The sequence below is a fragment of the Octodon degus genome, unplaced genomic scaffold, assembly GCF_000260255.1.
Source record: "Octodon degus isolate 3935 unplaced genomic scaffold, OctDeg1.0 scaffold00008, whole genome shotgun sequence".
Classification (NCBI taxonomy): domain Eukaryota; kingdom Metazoa; phylum Chordata; class Mammalia; order Rodentia; family Octodontidae; genus Octodon; species Octodon degus.
In genome coordinates this window covers 16,184,833-16,203,161 of record NW_004524584.1, presented here as the reverse complement: position 1 = coordinate 16,203,161, position 18,329 = coordinate 16,184,833, and the positions used below count along the sequence as shown (strand labels likewise).

The 18,329-nt window shown below is 35.3% G+C and overlaps 1 protein-coding gene across 1 annotated transcript in view; it reads right to left on the bottom strand.

Annotated features, from left to right (window-relative positions):
- The window catches only part of Dock3 (dedicator of cytokinesis 3), an 825,219-nt gene that overhangs the window by 614,088 nt on the left and 192,802 nt on the right, over positions 1–18,329 (bottom strand). The window contains exon 3 of the mRNA XM_023706273.1: positions 3,385–3,425. Within this exon, the coding sequence (XP_023562041.1) occupies positions 3,385–3,425 (41 nt within the window). The remainder of the gene's footprint in view (positions 1–3,384; positions 3,426–18,329) is intronic.

Here is an 18,329-nt window from a genome sequence, read left to right as displayed (position 1 = left end):
GGTCTATTTTGTTGCCAGTACCATGCTGATTTTATCACAGTAGCCTTGTAGTATAATTTCAAGTCAGGAATTGTAATGCCTCCTGCCTTGTCTTTGTTTCCCAGGATTGCCTTTAATATCTAGGTCTTTTTGCTTCCAAATAAATTTGAGGAACACTTTCTCTAGGTCTGTGAGGTATGTTAGTGGTAGTTTGATAGGGATTGCATTAAATCTGTACAGCAATTTTGGGAGTATGGCCATTTTCACAATGTTGATTCTTCCTATCCAAGAGCAGGGAATATCTTTCCATTTTCTGAAATAATCTAGCATCTCTTTTTTGAGAGTACTGTAATTTTCCTTGAAAAGATCTTTGACTTTTTTTTTTCTTTGACTTCTTTAGTCAAATTAATTTCAAGGAATTTCATTTTCTGCAGTAAAAGGTATTGTTTCTCTAACATCCCTCTCAGTGTGTCTGTTATCTGTGTAGAGGAATGCTATTGACTTTTGGGTACTGACTTTGTATCCTCGAACCCTTCATATTTAAGTGGATGCCACTTGAAGATATACTCATAAGTGAAATAAACCAGACCCACATGTGTAAATATCATATAATCTCCCTACTATAAGAGCTCAAAAGAGGAAATAAATAGAAAGGTATAACACAATTAAAAGGAAAGCAGTACTTGAGGATTAGACAATGAAGAAAGGGCAAGGAAAAAAGCTAGGAAACATGACAAGGGCAAAGCCATACCTTTACATGTACAAGATGGGTAAGGCAATGATCCTAAGAATCTTCAGCAGGTTTTTCACACTAGCAGTTAACTGGTAGAATTCAAACCCTGACTAACTATATATGCTGATACTTGTGAGCTAAGCAACTTCACTGAAGATAGTAATGTGTAATAGTTGGGTCATGCTTGGAATACCTGTCATTCTGGCCTTCTAAATACATACCGCTTGTCATGACATAGCAATTACTGCCATACTGTCTCTCAAGTAAATGTTTGTTTTTTTAAAAAAAGTTAATAAATGAAAACAAGAGACAAGGAAAAAAAAATGTCACAGGACTGTCCTACAAGGCTGCATAGGGTTAGATTTCTAAACTTCTATGTAAAATATGCAATTGTTAATTCCTATATTTTTCAAAATACTATTTTATATTTTTAATTTTTTTCTTCATATTCTGTAGGGGCTTAAAAGTTAATATATCAATATTTGATGGAAAATACCTGGTCCATGTTATGCCTAAGATGTTTGATGTTCAGACAGATAGTGAGATTAAGCTCAACTGCCCATGTTGTAGGGTAATAACAATAAGCTTCTTCTCTGGAGGGTTAACAACTTAAGTTTGCAGACAAAACATTAGAGAAAAAGGAGGGCTGGAAGGACAGCCAACATTTTGGCCCTAGCCTTTCAAGGTCAGTGAAGACTCAGGACATAGGAGAACCTGTACTGTAACATCATGTAACTCAGTTGTATCCCAAATTTTCTGATCAAAGAGTTTATGGGACCACAGAGGAATGTGATCAATGATGTAGAGTATGCCTAAGGTGAGGCATATGGAGAGAAAACATTCTCTCAGACTTTCACAGAGAGCAAATTGGTCAAGCAAAAGCCGGGACTCATCCGCAAGGCTGACACTAACAAAGGATCTACAAACTGTGGTATAGGGTTTCTGGGTAAATCCTGAGGGGATTGACTGACCTTATCAGATACAAAAGCTACATTTCTTGTTATATAGGTCTTATTTTATCTTGGTCTTAACCATCCAGCAGAAAAGTATAAAAATGAGGTATAAAAACTAAAGCCATATTAATATGCTGAGCTCTAAAAGCCTCAAGTCAACAACTCCTGACATTGACAATCTTATGGGAAACCCACTACTATTATGGACTACTGGAGTGTATTGCAATATTTTTCTGAATTCATCCAACACCTCAGAAAAAAGCAGGGGTAGCAATCCTGTTCACAGAGTCTCAACTTCAAACCAAGAATGATCAACATAAAGAAGATGGCTGCATACTGGTTAGGGGAAAAATTCAAGAGGAAGAAGTAACACTCATAAATATGCACGCACCAAACACAGTAGCACACAACTATATAAGACAAATCTTAATCGACATGAAAAATCTAATATCCAACACCACAATCTCAACAGGAGACTTTAAAACATCCTTATCACAAAAAAGATAGGTCAAGCCCCACTACAACACACACATTTAAAAAATTAAGAATTAAAAAGCTATTTTATTATTGTGGCTGGGGAAATAACTCAGCAGTCCAGCTGCCTGCCTGGCAAGTGCAAGGACCTGGACTTGATCTCTGGTACTGCATGCCATGCTGGCCCCAGAACCCCCAGTGCACCATGCTAGTCACTGAAACCCAGCGTGGTGGTGCACATCTGTACTGCTAGTTCTGGGAAGTCTGATACAGGAGGATCACTACAAGTCTGAGCTGTGTAGTGAGATCCTGTAACAAATAATAAATTTTAGTCATGCTGAGACAGAAAATCCATAGATATGAGGCATTAAAATTTGACCATATTGTTTCCTCATAACCATTACCTTAAAAAGCTAATGAAATGAATTAATCCAGTGACAAAGCTGGTGATTAAAACTGAATTAATTTTTATAAAAGTGAGATTTTTTATATGTTTCTGTACTTTGATGAAAATAATATCAACTGAAAGATTCTAAAACAAAATCTAGTACATACAATCAGTATATATAACTTATTGATACTCGTATTGTAACAAAAATATGATCAACAAAAAATCTTATTGAATATTTGAAGTTTTTCAATTCTATAGCTTATAAGAAATTCATCTAACTAATCACATGGTTTCACAGGACAAGCCTATAAATAAGTCAACTACTTAAAGGAGGGCATAGGAGATAGCTCAGTGATCTAAGCACCTGCCTGGCAAGTGCAAGGACCCAGGTTGGATCCCCAGAACCACATGCTGTGCTGGTTCCAGTACATGCCATGCCTGCCACAGAACCGAGCATGGTGGCACAAGCCTATAATCCCAGTGCTAGGGAGGCTGAGACAAGAGGATCACTACAAGTCCAAGCTCCACAGCAAGACCCTGTACCAAATAAATAAATAAATAAATAAACAAACAAACAACTAAACATTTTTAAAATATATTTAAAAAATAGGAAAATATTTCAAGGGAAAGCTGAAACAGGCTTCTTCAAAATTGCAGCTATGACCACACTGGCATATCCCATACTTTCAGAAAAATCATTTAATACTGCTAAGATAGAGTCTGACATAGTTCTATAAAGGAAAAATTATTTGGCCAATGTAAAAGATTAAAAGATGGAACAATGAGTTGTTAATATACCAAGAATACCAGATAATTTGTTCCTATGTGAGAAGATGTAACAAATTTTTCATTACCTTTACATTTGGCTTCTTTGTTGAAACTCCTCTGTACCAACCTAAAACAAAGCACACAAATGATTTTAAAATCACATTCTTGTCATTTTTGTAAGAGAATAAAAGAATTTTTAGAAATACACATGCATATAAAACCTTCCTGAACCCATCAACTATAGCTTTATTAGGATCTGGAGTTGTCCTAGTACAGTAGTTCACTCTAAAAATAATAGTCTTATGATGAATATAGTCTCAATTTTCAAAACAAGGTATTATGGTTTAGATAAAATGTCCCACAAAAGTCTCATGTGTTCAGAAGTAAGCCATTCAGAAGGTGACTGGATTGTGGGAGTGTTACATGCATCCGTGAATTAATCCAGTAATGAGTTCAGGGCTGAATCTGCTATCAGGAAGTAAGGCCTGGCTTGAGGTAGGTCACTGAGAACATAAACTAACAGGGTGAGTTCTTGTCCTTGGATCCTTCCTTCTCTTTCAACTTCCTTCATGCAATACATTAAGCATTTTTCCTCCACTCCACTCTCCACCTTGTCATTTCTGCCTTGGAAAAACCTAATCACAGACCCACTGGAAACTGAGCCAAATAACTCCTTTAAGTTGTGTCAAGTATTTTATACCTGTGGTGGAGAAGTGACTTATATACAAGCCATAATACCTTTTCAACTGAACATAATATTTGAAATTAGGAAAGACCTCAAGGGACATGTAAATCATTTACACAAAAATTACCACATAAAAGTACTAAAAGAAAATGCTTGAAAAATTGGATTTGGAAGTTATTGTTTGTTTTATGGCAGATAAAGAGTACAGGAGTATAGCCAAGACTTTGCTTCCTGATCTCATTCACTTTCCCATATAATACACTGTATTATTTTCATTTCTTTGCTCACAAGCTACTAAAGTCAAAATACTTTCTAGCACAGGTCTCTCTTCATTTATTTATTTGCAGTATTTATATATAGTAAAATTATTGAAAGTTACAATCACATAATAAAAACAATTTTCAGGGGCATAAAATTTTATTTCAAACTTCTCCCACTTCCATTTTATTACTTTCAGATTCTTTCTTTAGTTTCTTAACTGAAGAAGAAGATACTACATGTAAGAAAGTAAGGGAAAAGTTATATTTAAATGAAGAAGGTGAAAAAAAGTGAAGATTATTAATAACAATGAATATTCATATAGAATTTATTGTTCTTAATTCTGTGTACTAGAACTGAGGGCACTTATCATTTACTAGCCCTTAAATCCCACTGGATCTCACAATAAAGCTGTGAGAAAAAGAATAATCAGAAAATAGCAAACAACAAGTAGAAAGCTTTGTTTCTTTTTAGAGCAACAAATGATACAATGAATTTAACTAATTTTATATTCCTGAATCTCAATTCTGCATTTATTAAAAAAGTGACAGTCTCACCAACATGACACTTCATAGAATATTAAGAAACATAAAGAGGAGCCAGGGAGATGGCTCAGTGGAATAAGTGCTTCCCCGGCAAGCACAAGGGCCTGAGTTCAATCCCTGGTTCCACAAAAAAAAATAATAATAATTAATTAATTAATTAATTAAATGCGCTTAAAAAAAAAAGAAAGAAACATAATGACATCAGAATGGTGGACAGAATAAGGCTATCCAGAAAACATCACCTCAATAAAAGCCATGAGAACAGTACAAAACTACATTAGTCAAGGTCATGAAACACTGGTGAAATTATAGGCAAATAGATTTGTAGAATCAAATAGAGAATCCAGAAACATACACCCAAAAGACACCCCACCAATCTTTGACAAAGGAGCAACATCAATACATTGGGGAAAACATAGTATTCTCAAGAAATGGTGCTAGAACAACCAGACTTCCATACGAAAAAAGTAAAACTATACATAGACTTCATACGGGTCACAAAAATTAACTCAAAATGGATAGAATTACATGTAAAATGCAAACACACAAAAACTTCTAGAAGATAACAAAAAATCTGGATAATACTGGGTATGATGATTTTTTAAATATGAGACCAAAGGCACAATTCATAAAATTAATAAGAAGCAGAACCCTATTAAAATTTTAAAGTATCTGTTCCATGATAGATAATGTCAAGAGGAATGTATACCAATTCTTAGAGAAAATATTTACAAGAGACATATTTTATAATGGATTATTGCCCAAAATATGTATAAAGAAGTCCTAAAATTCAACATTGAGAAAATAACCTAATTAAAAAACAGGCAGAAAAACTTGAACAAGAAAGGAATACAGGAGCAGGGCACGGTGGCGCACACCTGTAAGTTCAACATCCTGGGAGGCTAATGCAGGAAGATTTCAAGTTCAAACCCAGTCTGAACAACTCAGTAACTTTTCAAGACCGCATCTCTAAAAGTAAAATAGGTCTGAGTCTATAATTCAGTGATAGAGTGCTTTCCTACCATGAGAACACAGGTTTGATCCCCAGCAACACACAAACACACATGCTCACAAAAAGAAGGAAAAGTAGTGCAGTGGAAAATAAGAATATGAAAAGATGTTCAACATCATTCTGACTAGAGAATTGCACATTAAAGAAACAATAAGGGTTGGAAGAAGAGTAGCCCAATGTTTAAGCACACTTGTCTATTCTCCCCAAGGTTCTGGACACAGCAAACACACACACAAGCACATGTGTGCACATATGTACATACACACAAACAAATGAGACATCATTGTATACTTATTAGAAAGGCTGAAATCTGAACATGACACCAAGTTCTAGTGAAGATGCAAAACAATAAGAATTTTCTACAGGAATTTTGGAAGAAATTTAGAGGCTTCTTACAAAACTAGAGTCTTACATTATGATCCATCAATATGCACTGCCTGTTATTTGTCCAAATCAGTTAAAAACATACACACACACAAACAAAACAGACTGCAAATGGACATTTACAGGAATTTTACTCATGACTATCAAGTTCCAAAAGCAACCAAATTAGGTAAATAAGTTAATAAACTGGTACAACAACTTGATGGTATGCTATCCTGTGATATAAAGATACAAGCTGTCAAGCCATGAAAAGACATGCAAGAACCTTAAGTGCATAACTCATGTACTTCATAATGCAAGTTGATGATATACCATTTCTTTGTAGCCAACCCTTCTCTGTGACTCTTCTTTCCCTCCCCAGACCCATCAAGCAATGATCTAAGTGGATTCTTTTTTTTTTTTTTTTTTTTGGAACCGGGGATTGAACTCAGGCCCTCATGCTTGGCAGGAAAGTGCTTATTCCACTGAGCCATCTCCCCGGCCCTCTAAGTAGATTCCTTAAAAAAACATTATCTCCACTGGCTGGCACCAACTGGGAAGGTATAGACAGAGTAATGCTAAGGATTGAACCCTGGGCCACAAGCATGGTAGACAAGTTGAGACTGCTGACCTCAAATTTTCAAATAGTTGGGATTGCATATATCACCATGGCTGGCCTGAATACAATTTTGTAGGTCAGAATTGTGTTCGTTGAACCTCACCCACCACATTTTGGTTGTCATTGTAGTTAACATGTACTAATTGTGCACATTAATGGGATTCAATGTGAAATACATATAATGCCTGACCAGATTTAAATTTTTTCATTCAACTCTCTCCCAAATACATACCTCCCAATCTCTAGCTTCCATTCTCATATAAAAAGAGAACATATGGTACTAGACTTTCTGTATTTGGCTCATTTCATTTAACATTATGTCTTCCTCAAGTTCTATTTTGCTGCAAATGACAGCACTGTAATTTTGATGTGTATCTCTCTAATAGCTAGTTATATTGACATGTTTTCACACATTTGTTGGCCATTTCTTATTCTTTTAACATTTTTATTTTTTTTAACATTTTTATTTTTTAAAATGAGAAAAAACTATAATTAAAACAAAAATATACATGTGATACAGAATTTCACTTAACAAGTAATATGAATTTCACAGTATTTGTTGTAATACAGTGTTGCCTTCCAACCAGTTACTCATATTACCAGATTTATGCATGTAAAATTTGAAGAAAAAATAAATGTATATGAAATTTAGAAGACAAAAAGTACAAACACTGAAAAAAGAGACAAAACAAATGAAGCATTAATTGCTTCTTTCCATAGACTAGGAGAAATACATAGTATAGTTCTTCAAATCATCCTGTTTACATACATAGAAAAATCTCTTTCCCCAACTCCCTCTCCTGTGCTTCTCCTCAACTCAGTAACTCATTCCTTTTGAATAAGTACATTACCTTTTCCCAGTATCTATTGTACCATTCAGACTCCATTGTTCTCTTTCAGGTTCTCAAACTAAGGAGACAATACGATGCTTGCATATGCGGGTCTCATTTGCTTCACTTAAGAGTGTGTTCTCTAGTTTCATTCATCTACTGAAAAAAGCCTCAAATGTATCCTGTTTTGTAGCTGAATAATGCTCCATTGTGTAAAAAATACCATATCTTTTTTATCCATTCTTCCATTGATGGGCATCTGGGTTGTTTCCAAGATTTAGCTATGACAAATCAAGCTGCTATAAACATGGGTGCCATAAATCACTGTGGTATGAGGTTTTCAGTACTTCTGGGAAAATACTCAGGAGGGGAATAGCTGGCTTGAATGGGATCTCCAATCCTCACTTTATAAAAATCTCCACAGTGATTTCCATAGTGGCTGTACCAGTCTGCTCTCCCACCAACAGTGGAGAAGGGTTCCTTTTTCTCCACATCCTCTCCAACATTTATGGGCTGAATTCTTTGTGTTAGCCACTCTTTCCAGGGTGAGACGGAATCTCAGTGTGTTTTTTGTTTATTTTTTTAATTTTTTAAAAAGAGCACAAATTAGAATCAAAGGAGAAAAAATATAAGTGATACATATTTTCACTATGAATTTCACAGTATTTGTTGCAATACATAATGTTGTCTTCCAATCAGTTATTCATGTTACCAGGTATATACATGCAACATTAGAAGAAACAAAAAGAGAAAGAAAAGTGTAAGAAATTAAAAAGAGAAAAAGTACAAACAATTGAAAAGAGGAGACAAAACAAATTAAAGCATTAACTGCTTCTTTCCATAAACCAGAAGAAATGCACAGTATAGTTGTCAAAAGCATCCTGCTTACATACATAAGTATCTCTTTCCCCCACTCCCTTTCCTGTTCTTCTCCTCAGCTCAGTAATTATTTCCTTTTGAATAAATTTACTCCTTTTTATCAGTGTCTATTGTACCCTTCAGATTCCATTTTTCTCTGGCAGGTTCTCACACTAAGTAGACAATATGATGTTTGCATATGCGGGTCTGATTTATTCCACTTAAGAGTTGTGTTCTCTAGTTGCATCCACTTACTAATACAAGATTCAAATTTATCCTGTGTTACAGCTGAATAATACTCCATCATGGAAACTGGGCGTGGTGGCGTGCACCCATAATCCCAGCTCTTGGGAGGCTGTAAACAGGTGGATCACTACAAGTCCGATCTAGTAGTGAGACCCTGAACACCCTGTAGACCCTTCCCTAAAAAAAAAAAAAAAAAAAAAAAGGTAAAGAATTCTCTGGGCACCCTATTAAGGTCTCGTTTGCTACCTGGCAAGCAGATTTTAATCGGGGTGGTGGCAATGGCTGTGGACGCCAAGGAAGAGGAGGACCCATGGCCCATGGAGGTAATGGAGGTGGTGGCAGTGGTGGTGGTAGCTGGGGAGGATTCCCCAGTGGAGGCGATGGTGATGGAGGACAGCAGTGAACTGGTGACTAGAAGTGTCCTAATCCTACATGTGAGAACATGAACTTCTCTTGGAGAAATGAATGCAACCAGTGTAAGGCCCCTAAACCAGGAGGGGCCCAGGAGGCTCCCACATGGGGGGGGGGGTAACTACAGAAATGATCATCATGGTGGCAGAGGAGGCTACAATTGGGGCGGCTACTGGGGCCATAGAGAGGATCATGGGGGATTCCAAGGGGGCCGGGATGGTGGGGACAGAGGTGGCTTTGCCCCTGGAAAGATGGATTCCAGGGGTGAGCACAAACAGGATCTCAGGGAGAGGCTGTACTAGTCTGGTTCTGAGATTCTAGAACAACTTTCCCCCCATACCCAATGTTACCTTCATTATTTTGTAACCTTCCAACTCTTGATCATCCATGAATTTTTTTGTGTTGGACTACATAATGGTAACCATACCTCTGGTTCTCATTAAAAACCATCATTGAAAAAAAGAAAAACCTCCATCATGTAAAAATACCACATCTTCTTTATCCATTCTTCCATTGATGGGCATCTGGGTTATTTTCAGGATTTAGCTATGACAAACTGCACTGCTATAAAGATGGGTGTACATATATCACTGTGGTATGAGACTTTGCGTTCTTCTGGAAAAACAGCCAGGAGGGGAATAGCTAGCTTGAATGGGATCTCCAATCCTAGTTTTTGAAAGAATCGCCACAATGATTTCCATTGTGGTTGTACCAGTCCACATTCCCACCACAACCAGATAGGATTCATCCCAGGGATGCAATGATGCTTCAACATACCCAAATCTATGAATGTAATACACTATATCAATACAACCAAAACACGAAAACACATGATCATCTTAGTAAATGCAGAAAAAGCTTTTGACAAAGTACAACATTTATTCATCATCAAAGCCCTACAGAAAATGGGAATAAATGGCATATACCTCAACTGGATAAAAGTCATAGGTAACTTTTATCCAACAGCCAACATCATTCTAAATGGGAAAAAACTGAAAGTTTTCACTCTAAAATCAGCTACAAGACAAGGATGCCCACTAACACCACTCCTATTCAGTATAGTTCTGGAAACATTAGGCAGAGCAATTTGACAAGATAAAGAAATGAAAGGAATAATCATTGGAAAGGAAGAAGTAAAATTATCACTATTTGCAGATGATATGATACTCTACATGGAAGACCAAAAAACTCTAAGAAAAACTTGTAGATTTAATAAAAAAAACAAATTCTGTAGGGTAGCTGGATACAAAGACAACACTAAAACTCAATAGCATTCCTATGCACAAACAACAAATGCACAGAGAGAAATTACAAAAGCTACACTTTTCTAAGCAACACCCAAATAATGAAATACTTAGGAATCAATCTAGCTATAGAAGTAAAAAATATATACAGTGGAAATTATAGCACTCTGAAAATAGAGATCAAAGAGTATTTCAGAAAATGGAAAGGTAATATTCCTTGCTTGTGGATAGGAAGAACCAACCTTCTGAAAATGGCTATACTCCCAAAATTGTTATATACAAATTCAATGCAATCCAAAATACCACTAGTATATCTCACAAATCAAAAGTAAACATTCCTAAAATTCATTTGGAACCAGAAGAGTCTTAGAATTGCAAAACCAGTGTTGGGCAACAAAGACAAGGCAGGAAGCATCACAATCATTTACTTGAAATTACACTACAAAGCTACCGTAATAAAATCAGTATGGTACAGGCAAAAAAAAAACAGACCTGAAGACCAAAAGAACATATTAAAAGATGCAAATACAAGTACAACACACCCAGCCACCTTATCTTTGACAAAGGGGCCAAACACGTTTCCTGAAGGAAGATAGCCTCTTAAAAAAAATCTTATTAATCAACTGGAAAGATGCTTTCCACATGCTGAAAACCAGAACTAGATCCAGGTCTATCATGATCCACTAAACCAAAGTCAAAATGGATTAAAGATCTAAACATTAAAATGGAAACACTATATCTACTAGAATAGAAAGTAGGTAGGAATCTGGAAGACACAGGAGTAGGTAGAAAGTTCATGAACAAAAACCAAAATGCATAGGAAATACTTCAAAGAATCAATAACTGGGATCTCATTTTATTGACAAGTTTCTGCATGTCAAAAGATATCACCATCCAGATAACCCACTACTATTGTGGACTGCTGGACTGTGTTGGATTGTTTGGCTGAATTCATGCACCTATAGTATTTAGATGCCAGAGGAATACCCATCTCTGACAGGATTAAACAAAAAAAGGGGATACAAAGGAAGGACCATTTTGTATTTGTATATACAGAATAGTTAGGATAGATGTACAGCTACCTTTGCTTAATTCAATGAGAATAAAGATTTGTACTAACAGTATTTGGACAGGACATCCTGTCTGCTTCTTGTACTATGGATAACCACTAAGAAGATAACAATGTACAATGTATTAATTATTGAAACTGTCCTATTATTCAGATTTGAAACTGTCAAAAAAAAAGATATCACCATCAGAGTGATAAGACAACCAACAAATGGGAAAAATATCTTAACTAACAATTATTCAGATTAAGATCTTCTGTCTAGAATATATACAGAACTAAAACAAAATCAGGCCCCCAAAGTTCAAAGACCCAATACAAAAAGGGCATCAGAAATGAATACACAATTCTCAGAGGAAAAAATACAAATGGCAAACAAATACATGAAAAAATGTTCCACATCACTGGTCATTCGAGAAATGCAAGTTAAAATAACATTGATATTCCATCTCAACCCAAAACCAATGGCTGTCATAAAGAAAACAACTAATAACAAATGCCGGCAAGGCTGTGTGGAAATGTACACTGGGACAACCACTATGGAAATAATTGTGGATATGTCTCAAAAAAACAAGATTAGATGACCCATCTGACTCATTTATCCCCCTTCTGATATCTTCCCAGAAGGATTAAAAATATCTTACCACAACAATATATGCACACCCATATTTATAGCACAGTTTATAATAACTCAATCTTGGAAACAACCCAGATGTTCATCAGTGGAGGAATGGATAAAAATACTTCACACAATGTACTTCATACAATGAAATACTACTTTGTCATAAAGGAGACATTGTTATACAAATGGAAGCAACTTGAGATCATACTCCTAAGTGAAACAAACCATACTCACATATGTAAACATCACATTGTTTGGAGCGAAAAACTGAAAGGATAAGAACAAAATGTGCAATAGATATTGTCAAATGGGAAGAAACTTTTCAAAAGGAAGGAGTAACAAAGGAGGTGAAAGGGGGGGAAAAGGAAAAAGGAAAAAAATTAAAAAGGATAAAATGGCAACAAAGATTTATAAATAGGGAGGAGAAGATAGGATGAAGGGAAAAGAGGAAACTGGGGGAAAAAGAATACAAATACATCATGCACAGATACAAATTTCTTATGATGAATATGATCATTATGTTTATCTAAAATATGCCAATAAACTTAAAGGGGTTTTTTTTCCAGTACCAGGGATTGAACTCAAGAACTTGCACTTGCCAGGCAAACGTTTACTCTACTGAGCTATCTCCCTGGTCCAAACTTAAAGTTTGAAGCATAAAAATAATTTTTAAAAGTAATGTCTGATGGGGCTGGGGAGATGGCTCAGTAGAATAAGTGCTTCCCTGGCAAATGCAAGGGCCTGAGTTCAATCCCTGGTTCTGAAAAAAAAAAAAAAAAAAAAAAAAAAACAATGTTTGACCTTTGTTACCATAAAACTTGAGTCAAATCTTTTCCAACTCTACATATGCTAATCATTTAGAGACTATCTAAAAACTGGCAAAACAAGGTTGATTCACTCTAAATTTACACAATCTCATCTCCTTCAAAATTAAAAACACTGGGGCCGGGGAGATGGCTCAGTGGAATAAGTGCTTCCCTGGCAAACGCATGGGTCTGAGTTCAATCCCCGGTTCTGCCAAAACAAAACAAAACAAAACAAAACAAAACAAAACAAAACAAAACAAAACAATTTAAAACACTGGGATGGGTGATTTCCAGGGACCTCCAACTTGTATTCCTGTCCACTGTCCTTAAGTCTCCAGCCACTGTCCTAATCTTTCTTGTCCTGAATCTGTCATCACTTGGGGACAAAACTATTCCCCAGCCATAAAAATTCCAAAACTATGACACCAGGTCTGAAATACTATGACACTAAGACTGTGATAAAGATCAACCAGATCCTAGTCCACCAGTTAATCCTTAAAAGCTGGCCTGACACCTTTGTTGATGAGCCAGTCTAAACCCATCCATCAGAGTTTTCCCCCTCCAGCTACCTAAGCTGGATTCCTCTATATTCTACCCTTCCAATTAAAAGGTTTGGTTTTTTTTTTCTGTCAGTGTGTGCTTTCATTTTAATTTATACTATTACAAACAGCAAGGATCCAAACTAGCCACCAACAGTATCATTCATAGCACCTCTGAATATAAACTGATATTTTTCTAGTAATAACTAAAAGAACAGTCCTTCATGAAAAATTACCCCCAAAATTTCCACGAAAATAAATCTATCTTGCATATCTTATAAAACTTGAGGCAATTCAATATCATGCTCATTGTCATAAATCAGAGATAAAAATAAAAACTTGGTTTCCCAAGACCCACTCCATCATATCCTTACAAAACCAAAAGTTTATTCAAATGAAGGTACATTAGAAAACCACAGTAGACACAGACATTTATCAGTCTGAAGCCTGAGGCCATTTGCCAAACCTTGTAAGAGGCTTAGTCAACACCCTTCTAGAACCTTGATAAACTGAGCTTTAAATATGTACACAAACTACAAAAACATTAAAATTCTTTTTTTTTCCATCATTGGTTCTCTTCAAGACCAAGAAGAAAGATAGATGTCATGATATATGCCTATAATACCAGCACACTCAGAGGCTTGGACAGGAGCCTTACAAGATCAAGCCATCCCCAGACAACATAGCATAGCAAGATATTATCTCAAAATAAAAAAATAAGAGATGGGAATGTGTTTCAGTGTGAGATTTTGATAACTGTCTCCTCCCACACTCAAATTCAGATTTCATGAACATTTACTGGGTAACTCGTATAGTACAAGAAACACTTCCACATGCATGCTGAGCCATTATAAGAGATGGGCAAGTTTATCTCAGTGTTAAGGTTATGGAAATTGAGGCTCAGAAAGTTACAAAAGCTTGCCCAGGATTATGTGGCAAATAAGTGATACAACAAATAAAGCAAAAGAAAAAATAAAAATAAATCTCAAATAGAATAAACTATCAGTGGTCTTTCCAGCACTAGTCACTCAATGAAGTCCAAATACTTTACAATGTAGGCAGAGAAGCACAATCCTAATCTTTGTTTTGCTATATACCACCTATGTTCCCTTCAGCTTCATTGAGCTTTAGTTTTCTCAAATAGAAAATGGAAGTAGTAATGTTTCAAAAGTTGCTTGAGGATTAAATTAAATAATGAATGTATAGTATTTACTGTTACTGCCTGTATTATTATAGGTATTGAGCAAATGGAAACTATTATAAACTCTTACATTTAAACATTAACAATTTATAAACCCTAATAAAAATTTCAAAGACATTTTAAAATGTTAAGTACATACAATTATATGTACACTAAGTGTTCTAACTTTAATTTTTTTAATTCAGGTATTTGGTACAGGATCTTTCTACACAGCTCAGACTCATAGTGCTCCTCCTGTCTCAGCCTTCCCAATACTGGGATTACAGGCCTGTGCCACCACACCTGGTTTCAGTGGCTGGCTCAGTAGGGAGCCAGCATGGCATGCAGTACTAGGGATTGAACCCGGCTCCTTGCACTTGCCAGGCAGGCACTTAGACTGGTGACCATCTCCCTGGCCCATGTTTTGACTTTAAATTCCATGATTTTTGCATATAAAAACAAAATGTTTAAAGCTACAAGAAACCTTTTCCTGATCATAAAGATATACATACAATCTCATTAAAACTATAAATTCTAAATGCCATTGTTAAGTGGCAGGGAGTATTTATTCATCAAAGTGGAGGCTAATAAAAATGGTTACACAGAATCCACAAAAAAATGTATACACAACTCAGGAAAAGAAAAAAATAGCACGATGTTTTTTCAACAGGTAGTATTACCATTGTATGGGAGACTCTAGAGGGTGCCATATACCACAGACAACCCAAGTCTTAGAGGAGAAATTGAAAATGCATGCACAGAATCATTTTCTAAGTCACAGTTCACTGTACTAATAAATGTCTAGAAGCTAATAATAAACACTTTGAGCACCTATTGTAATTTTGGCCAAAGGTAACTTGCATTAAACTCATGATGTCTCAATAAATCAACATCAAAATATTTACACAAATTTTTCTTTTCCTAAAGTGTGGATTCTGTAAATAAAACTTTAGTAATAATGAAATACCTTCTCATATTCTTATATTTGAATAAAATATAACAATTTTATGGAATATAGTTCAGTGGCACAGTACCTGCCTATCAAAATCAAAGTATGAGTTAGGTGCCCAGTACCCTCAAAAAATAACACTTTTTATTAGTACTGATTATTAATCTGAATATTATAGTTAGTAAGGTAAGATCATAAAAGGAAAACCAAACTTAAATAGAAACACAGCACATCACATAATTAAAACATACATAAATCAAAACTTTTATAAATGTGGAAGATTTCTACATGACTACCCCAGGCCAACCTCGTCTACTCATAAACAGATTTACTCTTAAAACAGGAGGACATGATTCATTATTTTTTCCCTCATCAAACACAATTAACTATAGCAATATCTGGATTCATTCTGCTCATACAAAAACTTAAAAAGTAATCAATATTTGTAATCAATGTTAGAACAAAAGATTACCTTATACTTTGAAGAATTTTTGTTAAATATCATTTTAAGAGAAATGTTATTAAAAATGTGTGAAACTGTATTATGATATAATTCGGGGGGAAAAACAGGCTTATATTCTCCAGCTTGATAGTGGAATCTGAAGCAGCAGCAGCAAAAACCACACATCCTCAAGCAGAAAGGAGCTTCCCCAAAATGCAGTAAACTTCCTCTTTCTTTTCCTTTTGTTTCGCCCATCTTCAGCCTTCCAACTCCAACTCACACCAGCAACCCTCCAGGGAGCTTAGACTGATGCTAATCCTTCTTCAGCTTCCAGCTTCTTGAGCTTAGCAGTTTACTCCAACTCACCACTATAGTGGCTATCAACCACCATGGACTATGATCAGGTGTCTGATCCTGTAAGCTGATTTATTTCTGATAAATCCTCGTGCAAATTTTAATACATGTATGTGTGTGGATTTTTATCTATATAGTATATTTATATATCTACCTATGTATCTGCCCACATATCTTCAAATCTATTCATCTAAAGAACCCTAACCAATGCACCTTCATTAATTTTCAGAGTATACAGACCCATGTGACCATCATCCACATAAATACAACATTGACAACATCCTAAAAATTACTTCTACCTCCTTTAGGCTTAAAAAAACCACTGTTCTAAAAAATATGATCTATAAGTTTAACCTGATTCCATACTTTCTAGGGCTTATGAGAACTTGAATGATACTGGGCCTCTTTTATCAAGAATATGTCTGTGACATTCACCTGTATTTTGAATAACAATTCACTCATTTTAATTTTTTTTTTTTTTTGGTGGAACCAGGGATTGAACTCAGACACTTGGGCTTGCCAGGCAAGTGCTTATTCTACTGAGCCATCTCCCCGGCCCCCAACTCACTCATTTTAAAATCATATTTGACCCTACAAATATATAAAAATTTATTGACCTATTCATCTGTTGATGAAAATTTCATATTTTTCCAGCTAAGATCTATTACATAAAAAGCTACTACTAATACTTTACACAGATATTTTTTTATTTTAAAAAGAAAAATAATACATAGGATATTAGAAATGATACACAATCAAAAAAGATGAAAAGAATTCAACAATGGTTTTCTACTACACATGATTGTCTTCAATGAAGTTGCTCAGATTACCAGATATAAGCATGTAAAATCTGTAAAAGTAAAAATTTTATACATTAACTGCAACCTTCAAAAAAAGTGACAGAAATTAAAAGCACAATCATGTGAGCTATCCTGTATATATACATACATGATTTTTCCCTTTTTTTCCTTTTCTCCTTTCCCTTATCTCAATTTTTCATGCCTGTTGAGCAATTTCTTTCCCTTTTACTATATCAACTGTACCTTTCAGATTTTATTTACCCTTTCAGTTTCTTATACTAGAGAGACAACATGGTGTTTACACATGTGGATCTGATTTATTTCACTTATGAATATAGCTTCTACTTGCATCCATTTACCTATAAAAGTGTAAAATTTATCTTTCCTTATAGTTGAGTAATAATCCACTGCATAAAAATACCACATCTTTTATATCCATTCCTTAATTGATGGACATCTGAATTGTTTCTAAGACTTAGCTATGACAAATAGTGCTGCTATAAACATGGGTGCACATATATCACAGTGGCATGTTTTCACATCTTCAGGAAAAAATACCCAGAAGGGGAACAGCTGGGTTGAATGAGACTTCTAATCCTAATCTCCTGAGGAATCTCCACACTAATTTCCCTAGAAGTAAACTCTACACCCCCAAAAAGGTAGACAAGGGTTCCTTCTCCCCCATAGCCCTGCCAGTGTTTATTATTAGTTGATTTTTTTATGATAGCCACTCTTTCTGGGCAAGATGAAACCTCAGTGTTGTTTTAATTTGCATTTCTCAAATGACCAGCACTGTTGAACATTTTGTCATGTATTTATTTACTTTTTGTATTTCATCTGAGAAGTGTACATTCATCTAAGATGCCCATATTTAGATTGGGTCTTAAATTTGGAGGGCTTGATTTTTACAAATTATTTGTATGTTCTAGACAGAAATCATTTGTCTGAGTGACTGTTGGGTAAGATTCTTTCCCATTCATGGGTTTTCTTAATACTCTGTTGTTGATTTTTTTATTCATTTTAATGAGAAAAAAGATAACATAGCAATGAAACAATTTCAAAACAGGTTAGTAGGATGGTTACAATGATTAATACATACGGGGCCGGGGAGATGGCTCAATAGGATAAGCACTAGACTGGCAAATGCAAGGATCTGAGTTCAATCCCCGGTTCCGAAAAAAAAAAAAAAATAATAATAATAA